The following is a 23,786-nucleotide window of genomic DNA, read 5'->3' on the forward strand; positions in this document are numbered from 1 at the left end:
ACTAAAATCAAACTCATGTCTAATGGTAGGGAAGGGATTAAATAAATTACAGTTCATACACACTATGGAATACCACTTACCCATTTAAAATGAGGTTGAGGGGAAAAGAAAATGATGGGGAAAATGTTCACAATATAGCAAGGAGAAATTTGAGACAAAGTACATACAGAACATTGTCTGTTTTGAAGAAAAATAAAAAGTTTGTCTCAGTGGTTGAGAGTCTGCCTGCCGGTGCAGGGGACGCGGGTTCGTGCCCCGGTCCGGGAGGATCCCGCATGCCGCGGAGCGGCTGGGCCCGTGAGCCATGGCCGCTGGGCCTGCGCATCCGGAGCCTGTGCTCTGCAACGGGAGAGGCCGCAGTGGTGAGAGGCCCACGTACCAAAAAAAAAAAAAAAATTGCAACAGTTAATTTCTTTAGGTGGTAGAACTATAGATGATTTTATTTTCTTCTTTGTGCTTTTATGTGTCTAGCAATTCTTCTATAATAAAGGCAGAAGTCCATAATCCCTTGTCTACAATTCAGGAATCCAGAAAGTTATGAAAATAAATTTTCGAAAGTTAGCGGCAGACTTGGTTAGGTGCAAAACTGATATGGAGCTGCTTCATATTTATCCCACTTAGTGTGAATATTAACAGGTTTCACTCCAAAATGTAATGTTTCAGAGTGCTGCCCCAGATCCCAGTAGGAGCTCAGTATCACCCTCCAGCACCCCCAAAATTCTGGATTCTAAACCCCAAGATTTCAGACAACAGATTGTGAACCTTTATCAGTTTGTAACTTTGCCACCGTTACCATTTTTAGGCTTTTAAAAATGGGACTCATATTTGAAAATGTTGGGAGCCTCTGCTATCAATTACTATAAATTTTTAAATGGGAACATTAAAAACAAAAAACACATGTCCTTAACAAACAGGATTATCTTTCCAGATTCATCAAAGGTGGCGAGCACTGGGCTCCCATCATGTAACTGTAGTAGCCCAGGTTCACCAAGCCCTTGGCATATGCCAGGCATTATGTGTCTTACACATCTTAACTCATGGGATGCTGCCTCAGGAGGTAGGTACTATCCTAGGCCCATTATATATATGAACACACAGATGCTCAGAGAGGTTACATAACTTGCCTAAGTCACAAGGCAGAGATGGATCAGAGCCTGACCCTTAGCAGCCATGCTAAACTCTCACCAGTTAAGTAAGCCAGAGGGCTGTTCTGCTTCCTGGATCATCTCCACCGTTTTTAATAGTGGTAAGAACATCACAAGTAAAGCAGAGACAACTGACGTTTTAAAAACTCTTTTTTGATTTGTAAACTAAACAAACTTGATCTACAAATTACTGAGAAAGGATAAATATGAAGCCATACCATAAAATTTCTAGTATTACTACCATTAACTCTAACCACACCAAAGTTATTTGAAGATGTTCTATGAATGTAACAATATAATTTTCTACGCCACAAAAAATCTCCCAGTAATCTTTTGGAAATCGGTGTGGGTAACATTTTCTGAGGGCTCTCCAGAAGAGACCCAGTTCCTGCCCACAGGAGAGCCTGACATTTCCAAGAACAAACTCTCCACTATCTACTTTTGGGGCTTCCTTGGTGTCTCTGGGCTATAAAACCCAGTAATTTACTTTCTCTACTGAAGACTAGGGCAGAAATAGCCTCGACTTCCTTTTGCAAAACAAAATTCATAGCTGTTTGAGGTGAACAAACCAAGGAGGGTGAGGGGTAGGGAGAAGAACCTTCAAAGGGATTTTTCTGGCCAAAGATGCAACTTTCACTGGGACCAGAACCTCCCGGGACAAGTGAACATGTTGAAGCTGACTAGATACAAACCAAATTCTTCACAGGATTGTTTCACTGTTTCCCGTCTCTAATTTTTGTAACTAAGACACTCAAAAATGAACTTCAGGGACTTCCCTGGTGGTCCAGTCGGTAAGACTCCGTGCTCCCAATGCAGGGGGCCCAGGTTCAATCCCTGGTCAGGGAACTAGATCCCACATGCATGCCGCAACTAAGAGTTTGCATGCTGCAACTAAAAAAGATCCCTCATGCCGCAACTAAGACCCGGTGCTGCCAAAATATAAATAAACAAATATATATATAAAATAGATTCTCTTTTTAAAATTTTTTTTTCAAAACTGAACTTCAATCAGAGAATTAAGGGAGATCGCTGACTTAACAAACTTATGTTAAATTATCTTTTACTACCAGTAGATGCCTTACTCAGTTTAACATTAGGCATGCTCTAGATGTTTAGATATAAAGTAACCACACTGCAGTCATTCCCAGGCATGCCACCTTTTTTGTTTTGTTTTGTTTTTTTAACAGGGGGACCACGTTCTGCTTTTGAGAAAGCAAAAATGTACAGCAATTCCAAATGAAAGGAAAAGGGTTGCCATCCCAATAAAATTATACTTAAAGAAGTATTTTAAGAAGTTCTTTAAAAATCATTTTTAATGAATTAAGAAGGTTTAGTGGAAGATCCAGAAAACTGCTATCCTAGTAAATAGTTGTGTTTTTTGTTGTTATTTTGCTCTTGCATTCTCTTAGAAGAGCAGGAACTTAGATCACACAAATCCATGAGTTCCTGCTTCTAAGGCCTCCCATTCTACATCCTTACATGGTCAGTGTTACACTCCTCAGGATGTTAAAATCATCTTGCTCAAAATAGGCACATTCAAAAGAAATCTAGCCCAGTAGGAGGGCAAAAGTAAAAGGGTCAGCATGAGAAAAAGCTGTCACGTCACTATAATTTCCAAGCTACACATCCATTCTCGGAGGCCATTTCAATAGAATGGTTAGGGTAATCACTCTTTTTTTTTAAAGTATGAATTCCTTAAATAAACATCAGGAATCTTCTTTTTTTTTTTTTTTTTTGCGGTACGCGGGCCTCTCACTGTTGTGGCCTCTCTCGTTGCGGAGCACAGGCTCTGGACGCGCAGGCTCAGCGGCCATGGCTCACGGGCCTAGCGGCTCCGCGGCATGTGGGATCTTCCCGGACTGGGGCACGAACCCGTGTCCCCTGCATCGGCAGGCGGACTCTCAAGCACTGCGCCACCAGGGAAGCCCAGGAATCCTCTTTCTTTAAAACAATGAATAACTTTGTCATATCTTCTAAATTTGGAGAGAACCCGTTATTGCCCCTCAAATGGGATCCAATTTTCAAAACTTTCCATTCTTCGGGCTTCCCTGGTGGCGCAGTGGTTGAGAATCTGCCTGCCAATGCAGGGGACACGGGTTCGAGCCCTGGTCTGAGAAGATCCCACACGCCGCGGAGCAACTGGGCCCGTGAGCCACAATTACTGAGCCTGCGCGTCTGGAGCCTGTGCTCCGCAACAAGAGAGGCCACGATACTGAGAGGCCCGCGCACCGCGATTAAGAGTGGCCCCCGCTTGCCACAACTAGAGAAAGCCCTCGCACAGAAATGAAGACCCAACACAGCCATAAATAAATTAATTATTTTTTAAAAAAAAACAACTTTGCATTCTTCATTCCTTATTTCAGAACCTTTTCATATCTTTGGGAAATTCATGACTGTTTTTGGATAATTTCCCCACCACCCACAGTAGAGTAAAAATCTAGTTTATAGTCAAATTTATTGCTACTGTCTATAAATTTTCAGATTTCTCCAGCAAGCCTCCTTGGCTTCTTTTCTTATTCACTCTTCTCATGCTTAAGAAATCAGCCCTATAGGGCTTCCCTGGTGGCGCAGTGGTTGGGAGTCCGCCTGCCGATGCAGGGGACACGGATTCATGCCCCGGTCCGGGAGGATCCCACATGCCATGGAGCGGCTGGGCCCGTGAGCCATGGCCGCTGGGCTTGCGCGTCCGGAGCCTGTGCTCCGCAACGGGAGAGGCCACAACAGTGAGAGGCCCGCGTATCACAAAAAAAAAAAAAAAAAAGAAATCAGGTATAGAACTTTCCTAGACTACGACACAATCTATTCCTCAATTACAACCTTTGGTCTGTGTCTCTGTGCTTCTGAACCTCAGGAGTGCATTTCACTTTACATCATTCACATTGACACATATCAGTATTTAGCTCATAATCCACTTCATAGTTTTAAGCTAATGAATTGTGTTTTCTTTTAACTTTTCCTTTCCTCAGAACGTTCTTCCCTTAGTTGTTAGAACACTTTTAATCCAAATCTTACTGTATTCTCAAACAGAAGTTGCTTTCCTGAAAATCAGTAGTTTCACTATAGCCATAAACATATTAAACTCTCCATCACATGAAAATGTGAGTGCCCTACTATGTGCCCAGGGCTGAAAAATACCGTGTTTTAAAAAAAAAAAAGTTTAATACAGAGCCTGTCTCAAGCTACAGAATAAAGGCAACCATTCAACAATTAGAAAATGAGACAGTATTATATAAAGTAAAATCCATGCTATTCAGAACCTCTGTAGGACTAGGCATTTTAGATAACTATGCTTTCTAGATAATCTACTGCTTGTCCTTTGAAATAACAAATATTATATTTGAATTATTTAGATAGAAAACTAAAATTTTTTGTACTTTCATTAACAAGCTATACTGAACGTAGTTTAATCTTTATTTGATTGGCTAAGAGTCACAATAAACAGATACTACAGCACTAAGCTATAGTGCAGTGATGTTTGGGGCCTAACAAGGTGTGTAGGGCTATATTCATCTATGTTAATAGTCTCAAATTACTGGCGGTGGGAAAAATTATGCTAGCCTTTTATTGCTTTTTCTCTTATTTTGCCAATCTGTCATACAGACATATCATACTACTATAAACACTACAAGGGAACAGACCTTGTATTGGGAGAGGACTAATTTTGACAGACTACCTACTATGTGCCAGGCCTGAGATAAATTTTGCAGTGCATCTAACAACTGGCCTAGCACAAAGCAGAGGATGGGTAAACATTTGGTGGGTGAATGGCATTAGTGTGCCTGCCTGAGCAGGGCCTCTCCCTTATTTACTGTTTCTAATCTGCCGTGGCTTGGAAAACAGATACCCAAGAGTAAAAGAACAGCATTTAAGACATGTCTGGCATGGCACTTTGCACGTGGCAGGTACAGCATGGCAAAACTGTACGTGCTCAACGGAACTGGGGAAGCCTAACAGTGAGCGCTTACAATGTACCAGAAACTGTGGTGAGCTTCTTCCATACATTACATAAGACAATACCTATAAAACAGATAATATTCCCCCATATCACAGATGTAGAAATTGTGGCTCAGAGTGGTTGAGTAATTCACAGAAAGTCAAGCAGCTAGTCAGTGGTAGCAGCGAAATATGAATCCAGGCAGTCTGACTCCAGAAGAAGTGGTCTGAAGCGTAATACTATACTGCTTCTGAATAAGTATACAGTAAATAAGTGAAGGTCAGAAGGACATGAAGTTCATAACCACTTTTTTTCCTAGTAGAAGTCTTCTTTGCTGACTTTCTGATCCTCAGCAGGTATGTTCTCAATTGGTGAGGGTTACTATATGTAAAGCAATAAACTGTGAAATCTAGGCAAGCAAAGTATGAGTTGACGTGCTACTGTTCACTGCAGATAACGGGTTCCAAAGAAGTAGAAGCCTGAGAGATCTGTGTGTATTAGGGTCATTAGGGAGGGCTTTAAGAGGTTAAGACCTAAGCCCAAGCAGTATAAGAGAAAAGGGATGGGTGAGAGAGGAGGCATTTTGTAGCTTAAGAATAAGCACAAAGCCTTTGTAGAATGGGGGTGGGGGGTGGGTTGGGTCATAAACATATGAGTAGACAAACATACTTGTGATCCAGAACATTTATATCCACTGCAGCTGTAAGCTCCTATTCCTGCCTGCTTGACTTGGTCACTCCAAACAGCCGGACAAACGTAGGCTGCAATTGACAATACTAGTGGGGTAGGATATGGCAGCTAATGCAGGGGCCAAATCTGAAGCTACAATTCCACAGCTCTCATTAAATAACCCAGGGTCCTTGAGGTGGGGTGTGTGGGCATAGGAGACCTACCCTCTACTATTTCCAAACCTAAAAAGGGAGGATATGCTGACCTAGGGATTATCTAAATGCATGGTTTCATTTTCTCAGAAATCTTTCACTAGGTTTAATCAGAGTCATCTCTAATTAATGACATACCTAGTGTAACTAGTGCCTGCAGATCCTCCCTGCCCCTAGGAGTCACAGGGATGAGAGGCCGGGGCAGCTCTGAGGCCATATACCATCTCGACAACAGATACAGGAGCAAGTCAGAAGGAGTCAGCTCTCTTACACAAGGGAGTGGAGACAACATCCACCCTTTATGACAGAGACTGGACATATTAACATGAGGCCCAAAGTAAAAAAAAAAAAGAAAATCAACAAAGATTTTCTAGTCTTGCCTAACTACAAGGTAGTTAAGGGGTGGGGGGGTGGGGGGGTAAGGTATCTCTGGCAAACAGACAAATGCTGTAGTATTCAGTTCATTAGAGACAGGCACCTCCAAACCGGTATGGTCTTTCTCTCATCTCTCAGACATCAGAAGTGCAGGAATATCGAAGTAATCCAGGTAAGATTCAAAACCCAATTTATGCATTCGAAGTACATTTATTGAACACTTGTGTCAGGCACTGATATAGGAACTGGGAATATAAACATAAAGACTAAGTCACTCTGAAAGATGGAAGTATAGCCATCCATTATTATTATTTCTTTTTATCACACCCAACCTCTTAAGGCTCCAGACAGAAAGTTCTTCTAGTGACCCACTGGCACCAAATAAGTCTCCTTTCCCACCTCAGTGCCCCTGATCATGGTGTGCCCACTTGGAACGCTCTCATAGTACTTCACCTACCCAAATCCTCACATCCTGCAGAGTCAGCTGAAGTCCCCCTCCTCCTGGAAGCCCTGATCTCCATCTCATCCCACAGTGATGTCTCATTTCTCTGAACTACTAACAGTGAGTACCACCATCAGTTTATGTAGAAATGTATCATTTCCTAATTGATACTTTTATTTATTCAACAAATCCTGAGTACTAACTATGTGACAGCATTGTTCTAGGGGCTGGAAATTGCCGCAAATGGTACTGGTTTTTGCCTCCCCAAAAGAACCCCCTGGGAGAATTCTCTTAGACTGCTTTTTAATATCTTCCTGTATAGACCTGGGTTTGCACTCAGTGCTTAATACCTAACAATTTATTAGAGCCTTGGGCTTTTTAGGTCCAAGCTCACTCAAATTGAAGTTACATAAACTAATGGGGAACAAAAGCGAATGAAGCCATTTCTAAATGAACTTCCACTTCTTAAAAACCTCAAAAGAACAAGGAAGGAAAAGAAAACCGGCTATGAAAGTGCTGCTGAAACAACACATTTTACTCACACTGACAAAGCACCTACAATCCCCCCTCCAAGCCACATAAAAACGACCTTTTTCTCTCAATCCTTACAGCTCCAGATTCAAGTGTTTATTTTAACAACAGACCCTGGAAAAGTTTAAAGCACCCCTCAGCTTCCTAAACAAGTCTTTCTAAAGCTTTATTTTTTGATGAATAAACCCCCTGATGAACCCTGCATATGACACTTAACAGACTAATCCAATGAGATTCACTATAAGGAACCAGAATGGAAGCTTCAAGCACAAGAGGGGCTCAAAGAACACCACTTTGAGCGTGATAAACCCAGAGGCAATTTTAATATAAACAACAAAAGCCACGTCCTGCAGAGCCTGGTGGAAGGTTCCAAGTTCCCAAAAGAAGGGAATCAAGAGAATTTCCTCCAAGGGAACCGCGAGATTCTGCAAGGCGTGGGAGTTTCTGCAGGAGATGAGGGAGATTTAAAATATACATATTTTCTGCTCTAAAGTGGCTTGTGAGATACAACAGCTGGCACCCAACAGCGGGCGAGGGTGAAACCCGGCTGTGCCATGCGGCGGAGGCTGCCACCTGGGCACTCCCACCATTCTTCGCTGCCGGGTTAGGCGAGACGAGGAGAGCCTGACGCCGCGCGGACCCGCACCGGCGACCCTCGCCCCTTGGGCCGCCTGCCCTCGCCCCAGGGCACCCCGCAAACCCACCCCACCAGGGCCTCCGGAGCCCCGATCTCTCTGGGGACCCAGGAGACGGGCAGGGGAAGGGGGGTCTCCAGGCAGCTGCCCAGCCCCGTAGCGTTACCCACCTGAGCAGGCTGGATAGGGGATGGCTCGAGGAGCCAAGACCACCGCCGCCGCCGCCGCCGCCGCCGCCGCCGCTGCCTCCCCCTGAGCCCCCGCTGCCGCCGCCCCCGAAGCCTGAGGAGAGCCGCTTCCCGGACAGCAGCTTCTCCACGGCCGGGAGGTGTCCGGTGCGGGCCGCCTCCAGCAGCTCCTGCTCCTTCCCCATCCCCAGGGCCGCCGCCCCCTGGACCCCCTTTCCGGGGCCGCCGCCAAGCCTGTTCTGGCTCGCAAACTTTCGGTCTCCGGGCAACGCGCCCCCCAAACCGGCCGGGACACCACCCCCCTCCCCCCGCCTTTTCCCCCAGGAGCGCGTCACTTCCGGGATCCGGCGTCACGCGTCAGAGCGCCCCCGAGCCCCGCCCCCTTGCCCACCTAGCTGGGCGGGGCTCAGCGAGCGGGAGCAGGTGGTTGTGGTCTGCGCCAAGTGCACCCCGCTGCGCAGAGATAGGCCTCCCAGGTCAAGAAGAGAGCGTCGCAGGGTCACCCGCTGTATAAGTGGAAGGGAAAAAACGCGGTTCACCTGTCTGCGCCTCCCGAAGTGCGCTCCTTTTCCAAAGGTTTTGGGAGCTCGCAGGACACAAAATACGGTAATTCATCCAGGCGTGTAGAAACAAAGAGAGGAATATGGTAACGCGCACCTACATTTCCAAGGCCATTCCTTCTGAACACATAAATATGTAATGGGTGTGGGAATCTAGTGATAAAGACGTGAGTAAAATGCCCGCCTCCGTACCGCAATGAGGAAACAGAGGAAAATTTTAAAAGGGAAATATCCGCACTTCATGCTCCCAATCCCTGAAATGGCTCGTTAAAGCGAAACACTCAAAGGAAATATCTCCCTCCCAGTAGGATTTGTTTCCCCTTACTTTTTTTTTTTTAAGCCGCCCCCGAGGCATGCGGGATCCTAGTTCCCGGATCTGAGATCGAACCCGCCCCTCTTGCAGTGCAAGTGCGGAGTTCTAACCACTGGACCGCCAGGGAAGCCCCTATTTCCTCTTACTTTTTTTTTTTTTTTTTTTTTTTGCGGTACGCGGGCTTCTCACTGATGTGGCTTCTCCCGTTGCGGACACAGGCTCCGGACGCGCAGGCTCAGCGGCCGTGGCTCACGGGCCCAGCCGCTCCATGGCATGTGGGATCCTCCCGGACCGGGTCACGAACCCGTGTCCCCTGCATCAACAGGCGGACTCTCAACCACTGCGCCACCAGGGAAGCCCTCCTCTTACTTTTGATGACATTAACCAAAGTGACATTAAAAGTCAGATTTGTAAAACCGACCCCAATCTTGAGTCCTCGTGAATTGGGAAAATCATACAATTGCGTAGAATCCGCCTGTTTTTTGTTTGTGGTGCTAGGACTGTTCCTGGCTCGAAGTAGACGCTCAGTAGTTGTGGAGTTAATACTGCATTGTTTAAATTCTGTTCAAGCTGTATGACTATTTTCTTTCTTTTTAGGTGCTTGAGGAACGGAAGAGAAACGCTGGCAATTCAATGTTAACACAAGCCCGAGGTCTCTGTCCAATTGAACTGTAAGAGGTTGAGTTCCTGCCTGCGTTTGCCCGGTAGCCGCGTCCCACAAGGGCGAACAACGGAATTGAGTTTTCTCCTGTCCCCAAACTTTACTCTGAGGAAAGCGGATTAAGGACGGAGTTCACTGACACTGCGTTTTGAGAAAGACGGAAAGGAAAAAGAAGCCCTTCAGTAAACAACAAAGCTCTCCTTTACAAATGCTGGTTTCCCAAGGTGGAAAATCCACAAACTGATTTCCGTGCCCTCAATTTTCCCTCTCCCCACCGCCACCAAATCAGAAGTAAATCGGAGCCGTGAAGTCCTCTAGGCGCGCCTCTAAATGACCCCGCTGAGGAGCGGTATGGGTGATGTCATAGCAGCGCGACGACAGGAAGTAAGCTCCTGGGCTGCGGTGCTGCGCGGAGTCCCGAGGTCCTGAGTCTGACAGCATCGCGATCTCCTCTCCCATCTTTCTTCTCGCCGCCATGGATGATTCCTGCGAGTCGCCCACGGAAAAAGGTGGAGAGACAGGGGAGTCAGATGAGACGGCCGCTGCTCCTGGAGGCCCGGGGGTTACTGACGCGGACGGAATCCCGGAGGAAACTGACGGAGACGCAGATGGGGAATTGAAAGAGGCCTCGGCTGAAGAAGGCGAGGTAGGGAGAGATGTGTTGATGAGGCCGGAGGAGTTGTGTCACTGGCTGCTTGACAGGCTTCTTGGTTGGTCCCTCCCAAGCTAAGATAGTGACCCTTTAGATCTGCCATCGCGGGGTTGGGGGGAGAGAGGAGACAAAACCTTCAGAGCCGGTTCAGTTCCCGAGACCCAAGCACTGGGTCAGTATTTTTAATCCCTGCCCTTAGGCGTTAAAGCTACTTCTAAGGGAATTTCAAATTGCCTCTTGGTTTTCCTGGTGAGGAAATTGAGGTCAATGCCAATCAACACTGAAACTTAGGGCAAAAGCTAGAACCCAGGATTCCTAGTACCACTTTCACCTCAATATGGTTTCTTAGATATTGCTTAAGTGTAACTTTGTCATTATAGGCTGCGGAGTCGTCAAAGGGAGACTTTGAGGTAGTTACTAATTTAGTCACGTTCTTATCCTCTTCGGACATTTCACTGCTACCAGTGACCTGGGTGCTAATGTCCAAGGGCCTTTATAGCACCAAACCTATCAATTGTGCCATCCCAAGAGTTTCAGCAGTGTTGCTCCGCTGAGCATCAGTCAGGATACTAGAATCTCAGCGTTCTCTAGGTTCCATTTCTAAAGGTAGATTCTTGGGGTCTTAGAGCTATAATTCCTGTTTGAATGTAAGTGTGAGAGCATGGGTGAAGACATTGAATTAAATGGAAACAGACTTTCAGAGCATAAAGTTGTATCAAAATATATAAAGTTAAGAACTGTTAGAAAAAGAAAAATGTGACAAAACTACTTTAAGAAGGAACTTTAAAAACAGATCTCAAGGACAGAAAGGATTTAAGTAATAATTAGCTTAGTCCAGTAAAAAGCTCACTACATACAGAAATTTGCACCTAGAAGATAAAAAAAATTTCTGATGCTTGTGAAACACTTTTTTAAATTGATCATATACCAGACCACAAAGAAAAGCATAAATTCTTAAAAGTAGAAATCATAACAGATCATATCCTGTTAGTACAGTGCAATAGAACCTGAAATTAAAAACAAAAATTTCTCCCACTCCCACTCCCTCCAAAAAACTAACACCTGGACATTTTAAACTAGTTTCTAGATAGCTTTTGGATTAAAGAAATTAACAAAGAGAATGCCACGTCAAATCCAATGGGATTTGACCAAAACTTTATTTAAAGAAAAATTCATAACCTTACATATTTTTACTAACAAACAAGAGATATTGAAAATAAGCACCCAGCTCAAGAAACCAGAAAAAGAACAAAATAAACCAGAAGAATGTAGGAGCAAGGAATTAATCAGGATGAAAGTAGATGTTAATGAATTAGTGCTTTAAAAACATAAACAATAAAATTAAGACCTGGTTATTTGAAATGTAAATGTACAACATTATGAAATAAGAAAGGGCTATAGGCACTGATATGGAGATCTTTAAGCTTTAAGAAAATTTGATGTTCAAGTTTAGAACAAGTAATTTTGAAACTTCAAGAAAAATGGCTCATTTTTAAGGATAATATAAATCACCAAAATTGAAGCACAGAGAAGTTAGAAAATTTGTATATATCAGTAACTAGAGAAGAAGTTGAAAAGGTTGTTAAAGATTTACTGCCTTCGCTCTCAACATACTTCTCATATTCCTGTATGAGTTTAAATGTGAGCTTCTCTTTAAGGAAACAGAAGTTAAATCTCATTAATGAGGTTTGTTGTATCCTTAGAGTCTATATTGTTGGAGGGGATGAAGTTTGGATTTTTTTGTCATTATTAAACAGATATTAAACATCTAGTATGAGTAAAACAATGGTAAATATTTATGTGAGGAGAGATAAATAAGAGACAAACCTATCTTCAAAAAGTTGTCAGTCTAGGGGCTTCCCTGTTGGCACAGTGGTTAAGAATCCGCCTGCCAATGCAGGGGACACGGGTTCGAGCCCTGGTCCGGAAAGATCCCACATGCCGCGGAGGAACTAAGCCCATGTGCCACAGCTACTGAGCCTGCGCTCTAGAGCCCGCGAGCCACAACTACTAAGCCCGCGTGCCTAGAGCCCGTGCTCCGCAAGAAGAGAAGCCACTGCAATGAGAAGCCCGTGCACCGCAACAAGGAGTAGCCCCCAATTGCTGCAACGAGAGAAAGAACGCGCACAGCAACAAAGACCCAATGCAGCCAAAAATAAATTAATTAAAAGAACTAAAGAATAAATAAAGTTATCAGTCTAGTAATGGGAAGTAAATATTTGCATGATACAGTGGTATTGAAAGATAGGAAGAAAAGAGCCCTACATGTGGGAGAAGCTCACTTTAAAGTCCCAAATTCAAAAAAACACTGCTTTGATGAGAAGGTGCCTCCTTTTTAATATTCTTTCCACATGGAATCATCATCAGTAAAGAGATCTATAGATTTAGACGAAGAAGAGCTGGCTGGGTGGAGAGGACTTTTATGACATCCCCTCTAAAGAATGAGGTCAGAAGAAGAGGATCAGGGGGAGAGTGGTTTTCATGATCCTTGGCACTACATTGCCCTTGTAAACAGATAACTGGAACTAGGATCATAGCTAACCTGGAAAACTGGACTATTTAGTAGGTTTTCTTTCCACAGCTGGGCTGAAAACTCCTTTAGGAGAGACAGGGTAGCTTATATTTGATGGTACAGCCAATGCCTGGAACCAAAAACTACAAAAATAAGTGGATTTGTTGTGTTGTAATGAGAAATGATGTCTTCTTACCTTACCCAAGTCTGGGAAGTAGACCAAATGTATAAAGGGTTTCTTTTGTCTTCTTAGCTCAAGAGTCAGGATATCTCAGATTTAACAGCAGTTGAAAGGGAAGACTCATCATTACTTACTCCTGCAGCCAAAAAACTGAAAATAGATACCAAAGAAAAGAAAGAGAAGAAGCAGAAAGTGGATGAAGATGAGATTCAAAAGATGCAGTAAGTCACTTTTCTGATCTTTCCCCTTTCAAGGCTCTAACCTGACCACACAAAGTTAATACATTTTTCTTGTCCTTAAATTTTTTTTTTCTTTTTTAAACTCAAAAGAAAATAAAGCACTTAATATTTTATTATGTTATGGTATAGAAAATATAAGTAAAAAGAAAAATATCACCATACCACCAAAATAAACACTGTTAATATTTTGATGTATATTCACCAAGATATTTTCTTTACACATATAAATCTATAAATTAAATTAAAAATTTCAAAGATGTTAAAGACTGTTTGTAACCTGTTTTCCACATTATATATGGTAAATGTTTTCCATGTCATTAATTATACATCTAGGTCATAATTTTCTTCAAAATGGAAATAGATTCATTATGTTTTCTGATAGTAAAAATGGTATGGGTTCATTACAAATAATTCAGAAAATACAGAAAAATAGAAAAAATAATTACTTATAATTCCACCACCCAGAGTTTACCCAGGGTATATATTTGGGTATATACCTTTTCAGATATATTCTTTAATGTTTGATATGTCAGTATATAGCTAAATATTTTCATGTCAGTAAATATGCCCATAAATCATCATTTTTAATGGCTGCATTGTATTCCATTATGTGGATGAACTATGATGTAATCTATTTCTGTAGTTCTGGTTTTTTTTTTTCTCTTTTGACAACATTATGATCAACATCTTTGAGCACATCTTTGCATACTTGTCCATTTACTTCCTAAAATAAACTCCTAGAAGGCAATTGGTAGTTTAAACAGTATGAACATTTTCAAAGGTTTTTCATTTGTATTTCCAGATTCTCCAAAAAGATTGTTCCACCTCACAGTCTACCAGCATGTATGAGTTTGTGTCCTCCCATCCTCACTAATACCATGCTTTTTAATACTTCTTTATCTGTTTTATGAAAAATGTTAATCTTTCTTTAGTTCATCATTTTAATTTCTTTAGTTAATACTGAAGCTTAATTTTTTTCCTCTCTATATATTGGCCATTGGTATATTTTATAAATTTCCTATTCACTTCCTTTGCTCATTTTCTAAAATTGGTATGGCCATCTTTTAATTTATTTGAAAATTTAACTATATATTAAGATTATTAACCCTTTTCCATATATTTTATAAAATTTCCCCTTAATCTGTTAATGTTGGAAACTACTGGTTTGAATATAAATTTACATATTAAATTTTTATCTTTAATGTGAAGCGTAGCCTTATGGGGAGGGAGAGCCTAATGCTGAAAACATAACCTGTATAGTGTGATTCAATGACCCAACGTTGTTGTTTTTGTTCTTAGTGAAGTAAGAAAGGAACTCGTATTTCACTTATTGTCAAGTTCCGTAAGAGTAGAGATGCTTTCTCTTCATTCCTCATAAACACTAAGCCTAATACTATTGATCCCTTGAAAAATTTATTTTTTAAATATCTGAGACTTGCTTTTATTGACATAATAATATACATCTTAAGTATTCATTCTTATAAGTGAACTTAATTACCTGAATCTTTGTCTAGAATCCTGGTTTCTTCTTTTTCTGAGGAGCAGCTGAACCGTTATGAAATGTATCGCCGGTCAGCTTTCCCTAAGGCAGCCATTAAAAGGGTAAGGATGGACTACCACACTCATTTCCATGAGCTATGAGAACTGAATGAGACTCAAGAGCTGTATCCATTGGCATTTTGAAGTGAGGTGTTAGGCAAGTTGGTGGAACATTTAGGCAGGAAAATAAAAATAGCATGCCCCTCAGTAATCTGACCAGTTGTAATTTTGTATTCTAGGGATAGGGTCTCAACAAATAGAATAGGCCATTATACACCTGAATCCTTTTGTTTTACTGGTGTCAATTTCAGATCCAGCCTTTAGTGAACTCTTTCAGTGCAGAGCTCTTATGGGTACTATGTTCCAAAGCCAGTCCTTGACTACCTTAATCACAGTCTTTTGTCCTTCTTTCAAGCTGATCCAGTCCATCACTGGTACCTCTGTGTCTCAGAATGTTGTTATTGCTATGTCTGGTATTTCCAAAGTTTTCGTCGGGGAGGTGGTAGAAGAAGGTGAGTGGTGTTGGTCTAAATACTGGATTGAGCCTGTGGTGGTCTTATTTCCAAGAATATCTATAGTGAGGGACTTATTAAGGCACCAGTGGTGGTTTCCATTTACACTCTAAAGGGAGCCTTGCATTCAGGAGAGCATGAACATTATTCCTTGAAAATTTCAATACTGGAAGGCCTGGAAACACCTAGGAAATCTGCCCTCCTGATTCCTGTCCTCAGCCCAGGGTGACAGAAGCAGACTCTGTATTTTCCTCCAATGGATTTTGCTCATTTCTGCTGCCAAAAGTAAAGGTACAAAAAAAAGCAGTCACTGGGGCTGACCAGTGTGGTATGGTGAGTAGTTGTCCCTGATGTTATGATCCCTGGGAACTGCCCCCTGTCCATCAAGTAAAGAACCTGGCTGCTGCCCATTGCTAATTTCTAGCTGGTGAAATACCTATTCTTTTAAGGAGAAGATATGTTTTAAACTGTTGCCTATGATAATACCTGATGTGGGATATACTAAAGCTAACATGATACATTTTATAGCGTTCTCTTAAGAAGGGAAAATGTGTTGGTTTATTTCTTTAGCAAGCTTAAGAGAGTTAATGAGAATTACAGGACTCAAAAGGATTGTAATACATAAGCTCTTGTGTGATAATGAAACTCTCTCCTTGCCCTCTGTTTAGCACTGGATGTGTGTGAGAAGTGGGGAGAAATGCCACCGCTACAACCCAAACATATGAGGGAGGCTGTTCGGAGGCTGAAGTCGAAGGGGCAAATTCCCAACTCGAAGCACAAAAAAATCATCTTCTTCTAAACCACAGTCTAGAAGGGCCTGGTACTGAAGGAAGAAGTACTCATTCCAGACTTTCTATTGCATGAGACTGTCTGCACTGGTGCTTTAGTATCTCAGTCCTCGAAGGATTCCATGATGCTTTAATCTCTTCCTCAAAACTCTCATATTCATTATACCTTGAAGGCATGCAGCCTGTTTCATACTTGCCTTGACTAAATATTGGGACCTCTGAGGGCATTCTGAGGCATTTAACTATTACTGGATAGTTGGAAGAAGAAAGGTTGATGAACCTTAAGCATCTTCTGGACAGGAATGCTGCTTTCAGAAAGAAAACCCTTCCAAGACGGTTTGACGGTTTCACATTGAAGCCTGAAGTTGCAATGACTTAGGTTGTTTCTTACATTTGGTTTTAAGTAAATGAAACAATCAGAAACTTTTGACTTGTGATACTCTACCATGAAGGACACGGTGACAGCAGGAGTAGTGGAATAGTCTGTCCTTGTAAACATTTTGGTGAGTGATCATTAAACTGTTTTCCAACTTGCCATGTTTGCATTCATTTTCTGTCTAGCAGGTTGGAATGGTGGGGAGAAGTTCATCATTCTTTTTTGGTGTCAGAATAAAACTGGTCTTGGCTTTTTTGTGAAAATTTGAGCCCTCCCCATTTCCTACCAGAACCAATAAAATTTTATCTCATAAAAGAGTACTTAAAGTACTTAAAAACAATGTAAAAACCCGTATGTTTCAATTGCTATAAACAGATATACCAGAACCAATACTGTTTAATAAGTTTAATTTGCTTTTTTCAAGTGGTTCACAGAACCAGTACACTCAAGGTTTGATTAGGTACTGCAACATTAATATTTCCCAATACTGACCAATATTCCAGTTCATTGGATACATTCTCATTGTTTTCCTCACGTAGAGGGGAATGGAGTGACCTTTTATTGACAGTGATTAGCAGTAATAAGGCTACTGTAATATAATTGGCAATCTCCAAGAATTCTTTCCTCTCAATCATTTGGTGTCATAAGGAGAGGGGTTTTGAAGCTGTTCTCTTTTGAAGCTTTCCTGAGCATGTCTTAGTAAAGATTCCAATTCTGTTTAGCACCCTGAGTGGGGGAAACAGCTTGGACACACAAAGTTGGGCAAATATGGATTTTAGTATCTTACGTTAAAACTCATGGCTTTAAACGTGTAGTTAGCCAATGGAGAAGACACTTCAGTAGTGTATTCCACAAAGAAATGCTGTAAGACTCAGGCTAAATCTTGACCAAAAACTAATATATTGAAGGGAGAAACAAAAACAGATCTCTTAACTCTCAGAGGGGGCTTTTTAAGTGGTTATAAGAACTATACCTATTGCAATTTGAGATACTGGATATGGCTGAAATTTACATATAATAAAGAAGGAAGTTCACATCCCAAGTCTAGCCACTTAGCAAAGCCTCACAGTTTAAGGTTATCTGAGAGTGTTTCCCCTTGTATCTGTTGTAAGAGAGGGAGAAAATAATCCCCATTCAACAACAGCTACTATCCATACCTACCCAGAGGTGAGTGGGAATATTCCTATTCTAGCAGAAGGTGGGGGAAGATCCTGGGGAAGGCCATAGTCCCTGAAAGGATAGGACATCACACCAGAATCTCTTGAAACAGTAATTACTATGGTAAATCACAAGGCAATGACACAGCTCTTGCAGTTCTCAAATAACCATCCTACTAGCTTGTGTAGCAATGTTGTTTCCATAGTTTTGTGATATTACTGTAACTGTTTTTGCAAGTTTAGGCAAGTATTAACTAGGGGAGAGAAAAAAAACACAAACCCTTAGTTTAAAGGTTTGGAATGGAAACTTCCCATATCACTATGTTCAAACTATCTCTTCTTTCTACTACCCACTGAACTAGCCTGTGGGGAAACTGATGTAAATGGGCTAAATGGAAGCATTTATGTTATGGGGTATGTGAGGGGTGGCTTATCCCTTGTATATTCCATAGACAGGAACCATTCCTTTCAGAACCATGAAAAAGGGTACGTGAAGGTTGAGGCCTGTGGCAAAATGAGGGTCAGATTAAATACACAGCAAAAAGCAGCCATCACGAGAATAGAACCTACTCCTTCTGTCCTAAGTCTAATAAACTAGGTTAATTATTCCAGTGAGTTGAAAACAGAATTTGAGATGGATAACCGTCCCTGCAGCTCAGCTAAGAGAGATTTAAACCAGTCCATATGCATTAAAGCTCATCTCTAGTGTATCTGTGTAAACAGGAACTCTAGACAATCACAGATGATACATAGGTGTAAATGCTTCACAGCTGAAATGGTGATGTGCGGTGGCTGAAGCCTTTTGAGGGGGAGCGGTGCTATCACTCCAGACATTTTCTTGAGGTATTGTTATTTCTTGTTCACAGAGTCTTAGAGCTTCAAGGCAGAAATTGTAAGCAGTCCAAAGGAGCTGATACTACTATGTTTTCCTTCTGCCTTTTTCCTTTACATTTATCCTGAGGACTACCAACAAGGTCACATTTCTTCATTATGAAAGTCATTCTTCCCCCAATGAATAGGAGTATGAAGTTATACAAGATGATTTTTACTAAAATTCCATGGGACATTGACCCCAACCACATTTCCTGAGGCAAGAACTTCAAGACACAATGCCCAAAGCTGTCACATAAGGAAATTCAAATTCTAGGGCTCCATTTGTCACATGGACAGGAGCGCCAGAGAGCCCAGAAAACCTGACTGAGCTCTGCTCATTAAAGGGGTGAGCCTCAGTGCTTGCCAGATTTGTTTCTATTGCCTCCCACCAAGCACAAGCTTAAAGTGAGGGTGTACCAAGCAATTCTCTGCATGGAGGGACACAGTGGGTAGAAAAGGAGGGGAAAGGAAGAGAATCAGAATGTGATTTTATACCAATTCAGGTGAACCTAAGGTTGAATAATTCTATTTTCTGGCTACTGGCTCTCCCTCCTCCCCCTTTAAACACATTAGAAATGCCATACTTGAGAGGAGCAGTGATTCTTTTTGTTCATCGTTCTGCCTTTGAAAGAGGCACTTAAGGGGGAGTCTGTGGAGGGATGCAGTTACCCTCTCCGTTGTATATCACCAAATAGCCCTAGTTTTCCATAATTCCTCTTGGAAAACCATCATGCAAGGATTCCTCTTAAACCTTCTGTACCCATACAGTTTCTGCCAGCACCACTTCTTGAACAATGACCTCTAGAAGTTTCTGATTTGCTACGAGAAGTGCTTTCTTTTACCTAAGGCTAATAGGTACGGCCCTAGAGCTAGTATTTTGGGACCTGAAGAACATGTCCCTGCTCTTGACTGAATATCTGATCTAACACTACCCTCAGCTTTCATCTTTCCAGAACTGGGGCCAACATTTTAAAGATGTGTCCACATGTGGAAGTACCTCCACCACCTGATAATTTTTGCTGTTCTCTGGACCTTTACCCTCTTCACCATATACTTTGTAAATAAGGTCACTAGAAGTGCACAGATAATTTAAGACATTACCATGGCCTTGCATGAGGTGCTGTTTTCTGTGTTGGCTCCACGTGCCCTTCCTGATGACGCAGTCGGACTTTTGGCCACAGCAGCACACTGACCCCTCCTCCCTCTCAGCAATGCTTAAGTTTCTTTCCTGAGTTCTAACAGAGCTCACTGCCTCGCTGGTTGCTGATTCTCCCATAAGTGCATTACTTCACACTTACACAGAACCTCACCTGCCACTTTCCTGAGTATTCACAGCCCAGTCTGTGAATCTTCTGCAATTTCACTTCTTTTTTTTCAATTTCTTCTGATTTATCTTTCACTGCCTGGAAGCAGTGACATTTGATTGCACTGTAATATCCCACTTTCAGGTTATTTATAAAATTCTTAGATAAGGTTAAACCAAGCATCAACCCATAGGGAAATTACCCTGTTAACATTCTCTCTAGAAAGGTATTTATTTTTAAGTCTCTACGTTGTTTCCTAAGCATGACAGAACATTCCCATAATCTCATAGTAATTGTTGTTTTTAAGATTACCTTAGTGACGAACCACAACAAAAAGTCTGTAAAAGTCTGAGCAAATTAGATCTTGTTCCTTCTTGAACACATTTTTCTTTTTATCCTCAAAAAACTAGAATATACAAGTCAGGCATGATTTCCCATAAAGGAAACCATTTTATCTTTCCTTCAGTAGGTCATGTGTGACTAAGACTTTAGTGACACTACTAAATCACTATTTTGCCATCTTGCCAATTCAAGGTGAGTTAGCTGATGAACTTCTGTCCAACACAGCTTGAAGTATATCACAGAGCAGTATGGATGAAGATGGAGTGTTGGTAAAGAATTTGGTAGTAAAGAGAAAGGGGGAAATAGCTCTTTCATCAGGCAGGGGCAAAACCTAGCTAGGTTGAAGGGTTTTGTTTTGCTTTGTCTTTTACTTAAGTCAAACTAACATGATTTTAAAAAGCCACAGCGATAGAGGGGGGTGAGAGGAAACAGGCTGAGATGTTAATGTTACAGTTTAAAACACATTTTTCGCTCCCAAACAACCAAGTGCTAATGAGAGTGCTGGTAGAAAGTCATAGTGCTGGGAAAGCAGATGCGCCAGGGACCCCGGGGAGACAGGAAATAACCTGCAGCTGTGCAGAGGTGCAGCTGTGGAAGAGAGACAGGACACAGCCAGCAACAGCGGCGCAGAACCAAGCTCCCCTACAGATCCTCACCATGTCATGCCTTCAACCTAGCTCAGGGTGAATAGTTTCTTCTTAAATTTCAAACAAATTGCATTATAGAAGGGAAAGATGATACAAGTGAGCTGCTACTGTTGTTTACTTCCTACCACAGCATCACAGAGATGAAAGCATCACAGAAAGAAAGCTTAACCCTGAAAAATCTGATTGTAATATGAGCCAAGATGACATGAGCTTGGTTTCCTTTCCAAACAAGGCAGAATCCATGTCTCGTTTATTCTTGTGCCTCCCCAGGCTCCCACCTTGCTGGCTATTTCCTGTTCCACTCTACTACCGTGGCCGAAGCTCAGGCCAAGGACTTCTCAGGTCGACTACAGGAAGCTCTGGAACATAGAATCTTTGATGGCTCTGTGGGTGACCAACTGAGGAGATGGGTACTCTGCCTTGTTCACACAGGTGGAGCAAGCAAATGTCTCTGCTATGAAACCAGACGGTGAAATGACCCTACAGTGTTGAGGAGATTCCACCTAGTGTGCAGAGGGCCAAAAGGCTTTATACAGGAAATACGTGATGCCTGAGCCACACACAAAGCTGCCCCCAACTTCCTGGAACGTGGTAATACTTTGCCCTGTCTTCCATCCAAGTCAGAACTGCTAGTAGAAAGGACACCACGAGGAGTGAGTTGAGCATCCTTAGCTGACTTGTCCAACCCTGGATGGTGCCTGTCGCAGGTGGTGCGATTGCTGGTGATCTCCTCCTCTCTCCTTGGCACAGATGGCTGAGCCACTGCTGTCAGAGCTCAAAGAGGGGGTTATATTTCCTAATCTCCTGAAGAAGTTTCTCTTTATCCTGGTTGGCATGAGCCAATGCTTGTTTAGTTTCTATAAGTTCCTTTTGTAGGGTAGGCAGTTCTTGTACCTGAGGAACAATTAGTAATTCACAGTGAATAAATAAGGTAACACACCTTGCAGAAACATCCAGTAAGGGAACGAGGAGTAAGAATTCAAGCAGAACAACCCACAAGTTTGGTCAATGATCAAGAAAACCCAACTAGATATTTCCTAAGAGCCTAAACCCCTCTTCAGAGTTCATCAGTTGCAGGGACAGCAACAGGTGGAAGATGTCATCAGCAACTATTCATCTCCAGCTCCTGACTTACATCCTCTGTTCAGCATTTCTAGAAGCTGCTGCTAGGTGACAGGAACCCAGACCACCCAGCTGTACCCAGCACAAGCAACCTTTTCAGCCCTCTGAGTTTTACCCGCTTCTGTGATTACAGCCCCTAAGGGTTTATGGGAAAGGTACTGTTCAGTTATATCCTCACCTGTGGACCAAAAGCCTCCCCTGTGGGCACAGGAAACACCTGTTCTTTTGGGGGCTGCCTCTTCTCACTTTTAAGTACTTCGGCTGATGGTCTGTCCTGAGCAGCAGCTGGAAAAAAGTAAAGGTTCTAAATGACAAGCTGCCAGCAACGTGCAGACTATTCCTAGTTGTCACCTATTCCTTTACAGGAGCAAAAAGGCAGAGAAGCCGGGAGGCTGACAAGCCCAACTCACCGCCTATGTGGAACACACCGTCGTCACTCCGCTTCAGCACAACGTGCTCCACGGCTAGAGTGATGGGGATGGGGCCTGGAGAGGTCGGATAGATGGGGGGGATATCGTCCTATAGGAGAGAGAGAAACCACATGATGCCCCCAACCAGCTCAGAGCAACTTAGGTAACAAGCCATGCTTCCACCATTGAGCTGGAAGCACTTTTATGTCAAATGTATGTTTATCCATACATTCTTGTGAGATGTGAGAGGCATAATTGAGTCTCTCCCACTCTAGAGGTGGTGAGACTGAGGACATGATAACCTAATGGGCTTGCACAGTCATGCTGCATGCCAAGGGTCAGGGCTAGAGACAAGATCCCCTCAGTTGAACTCAGGACTCTTTGCCAGCAACACATTTTTATGTACTACTGTAACACTGACAAAGAATGCTAATATGCATTTCCTCACTTGATCCTCATTACATTTTACAGGGACAGGAGAAGAAGTTAACAGCTGTCACTGCCAGAATCCCTTGCCTGACTAAGCCTAGGGTAAAACCCCAAAGTTCCTCTCACCTTTAGAGTGATCCTGGAGTTCAGGAGCTCAATCTGCATGGGAACTACCAGTGGGATCTCCTCATCCTCCAAGAAGGGCCCCAGGCCACTGAGCACCGAAGTGAGCAGCTCAAGGTCACAGCCCTGAAGCAAGAAACGTAGGAAGCCATTCTGTGTGGCCAGAGGGGAATGAACAGCTGCACCAGGCCCCACCTCAAAGCGAAGGCCTACAGCTGGCCTGATGTGGCCAGTCTTCAAAGTTGAGGCTTCCTGAAAGCTTTTGCCTTTGAGAAGAAAGACAGAAGGAAAACATATTAATTAATTACTAGCCAGTGATTGCTCTAAGCACTTTATATATATTTAATATTCCTAACAACCCTGGGCCAGAAGTATTATTATCATTCCCATTTTAGAGATGAAAGAACTACGGCACACAGAGTAACTTGCCCAAAGTAACACAACTTGTAAGTAGCAAGGATACGATTTGCACGCGGGCAGCCTAACTGCAAAGACTGTGGGCTTGGCTACTTTGCTCTAATGCCTCTCATGACAGAAGGGATGTTAAGGACCAATAAAAAGCTGGTCTTGCTATGAATCAGAGGCACTGGGCTGATGGCCAAGGTAAAGCTCTTAAAACAGAGGACCCTTGGGAATTCCCTGGCAGTCCAGTGGTTAGGACTTGGCGCTTTCACTGCTGCGGCCCAGGTTCAATCCCCGGTCAGGGAACTAAGATCCCGCAAGCCACACAGCACAGCCAAAAACAAACAAACAAACAGAGGACCCTCAACTCTGCTAAATTTGATCATCTCTTCCTTTCTCCAAGTCTTGGTCTTCTCACCTCTCTCTGAGGAAGCCAAGCGGGATCTATGCTAATTTACTCAAAACTGCATAAAGAATAATCTCAGGTGTAGCCAAGGCTATGAAACAACTTAC

The 23,786-nt window shown here is 42.7% G+C and overlaps 3 protein-coding genes across 13 annotated transcripts in view; 1 reads left to right on the forward strand and 2 right to left on the reverse strand.

The window, feature by feature from the left end:
• The window catches only part of ANKS1A (ankyrin repeat and sterile alpha motif domain containing 1A), a 188,735-nt gene extending 180,286 nt beyond the window's left edge, over positions 1–8,449 (reverse strand). For all 9 annotated transcript variants that reach the window (XM_067753230.1, XM_067753229.1, XM_067753236.1 and 6 more), the window contains exon 1: positions 8,114–8,449. In XM_067753230.1, coding sequence (XP_067609331.1) covers positions 8,114–8,316 — 203 coding nt within the window. In that variant the 5' untranslated portion in view covers positions 8,317–8,449. The remainder of the gene's footprint in view (positions 1–8,113) is intronic.
• Positions 8,450–10,013: 1,564 nt separating this feature from the next.
• On the forward strand, positions 10,014–16,623 carry TAF11 (TATA-box binding protein associated factor 11). 2 transcript variants are annotated; one of them, XM_067753261.1, is made up of 5 exons: positions 10,017–10,311; positions 13,083–13,231; positions 14,764–14,851; positions 15,204–15,300; positions 15,969–16,623. In XM_067753261.1, the coding sequence occupies exons 1-5, from the start codon at positions 10,141–10,143 to the stop codon at positions 16,097–16,099; spliced, it is 636 nt and encodes a 211-aa protein (XP_067609362.1). In that variant the 5' UTR covers positions 10,017–10,140; the 3' UTR covers positions 16,100–16,623. The 2 variants fall into 2 exon arrangements, with proteins under 2 accessions (XP_067609363.1, XP_067609362.1); XM_067753262.1 differs by lacking the exon at positions 15,204–15,300 and having other exon boundaries at positions 10,014–10,311.
• Positions 16,624–16,854: 231 nt separating this feature from the next.
• BLTP3A (bridge-like lipid transfer protein family member 3A) overlaps positions 16,855–23,786 on the reverse strand; it is a 57,140-nt gene continuing 50,208 nt past the window's right edge. For both annotated transcript variants that reach the window (XM_067753260.1, XM_067753259.1), the window contains exons 18-21: positions 22,875–23,137; positions 22,320–22,428; positions 22,088–22,194; positions 16,855–21,681 (exon numbers count right to left, since the gene is read on the reverse strand). In XM_067753260.1, the coding sequence (XP_067609361.1) occupies positions 21,556–21,681; positions 22,088–22,194; positions 22,320–22,428; positions 22,875–23,137 (605 nt within the window). In that variant the 3' untranslated portion in view covers positions 16,855–21,555. The remainder of the gene's footprint in view (positions 21,682–22,087; positions 22,195–22,319; positions 22,429–22,874; positions 23,138–23,786) is intronic.

The sequence above is a fragment of the Pseudorca crassidens genome, chromosome 10 (assembly GCF_039906515.1).
Source record: "Pseudorca crassidens isolate mPseCra1 chromosome 10, mPseCra1.hap1, whole genome shotgun sequence".
NCBI lineage: Eukaryota > Metazoa > Chordata > Mammalia > Artiodactyla > Delphinidae > Pseudorca > Pseudorca crassidens.

Coding starts and splice junctions, on each gene's coding strand:
- TAF11 (XM_067753261.1), top strand. CDS start 10,141: ATGGATGATTCCTGCGAGTCGCCCACGGAAAAAGGTGGAGAGACAGGG. Junction 10,312..13,082: donor CCTCGGCTGAAGAAGGCGAG/GTAGGGAGAGAT, acceptor TTGTCTTCTTAG/CTCAAGAGTCAGGATATCTC. Junction 13,232..14,763: donor GATGAGATTCAAAAGATGCA/GTAAGTCACTTT, acceptor ATCTTTGTCTAG/AATCCTGGTTTCTTCTTTTT.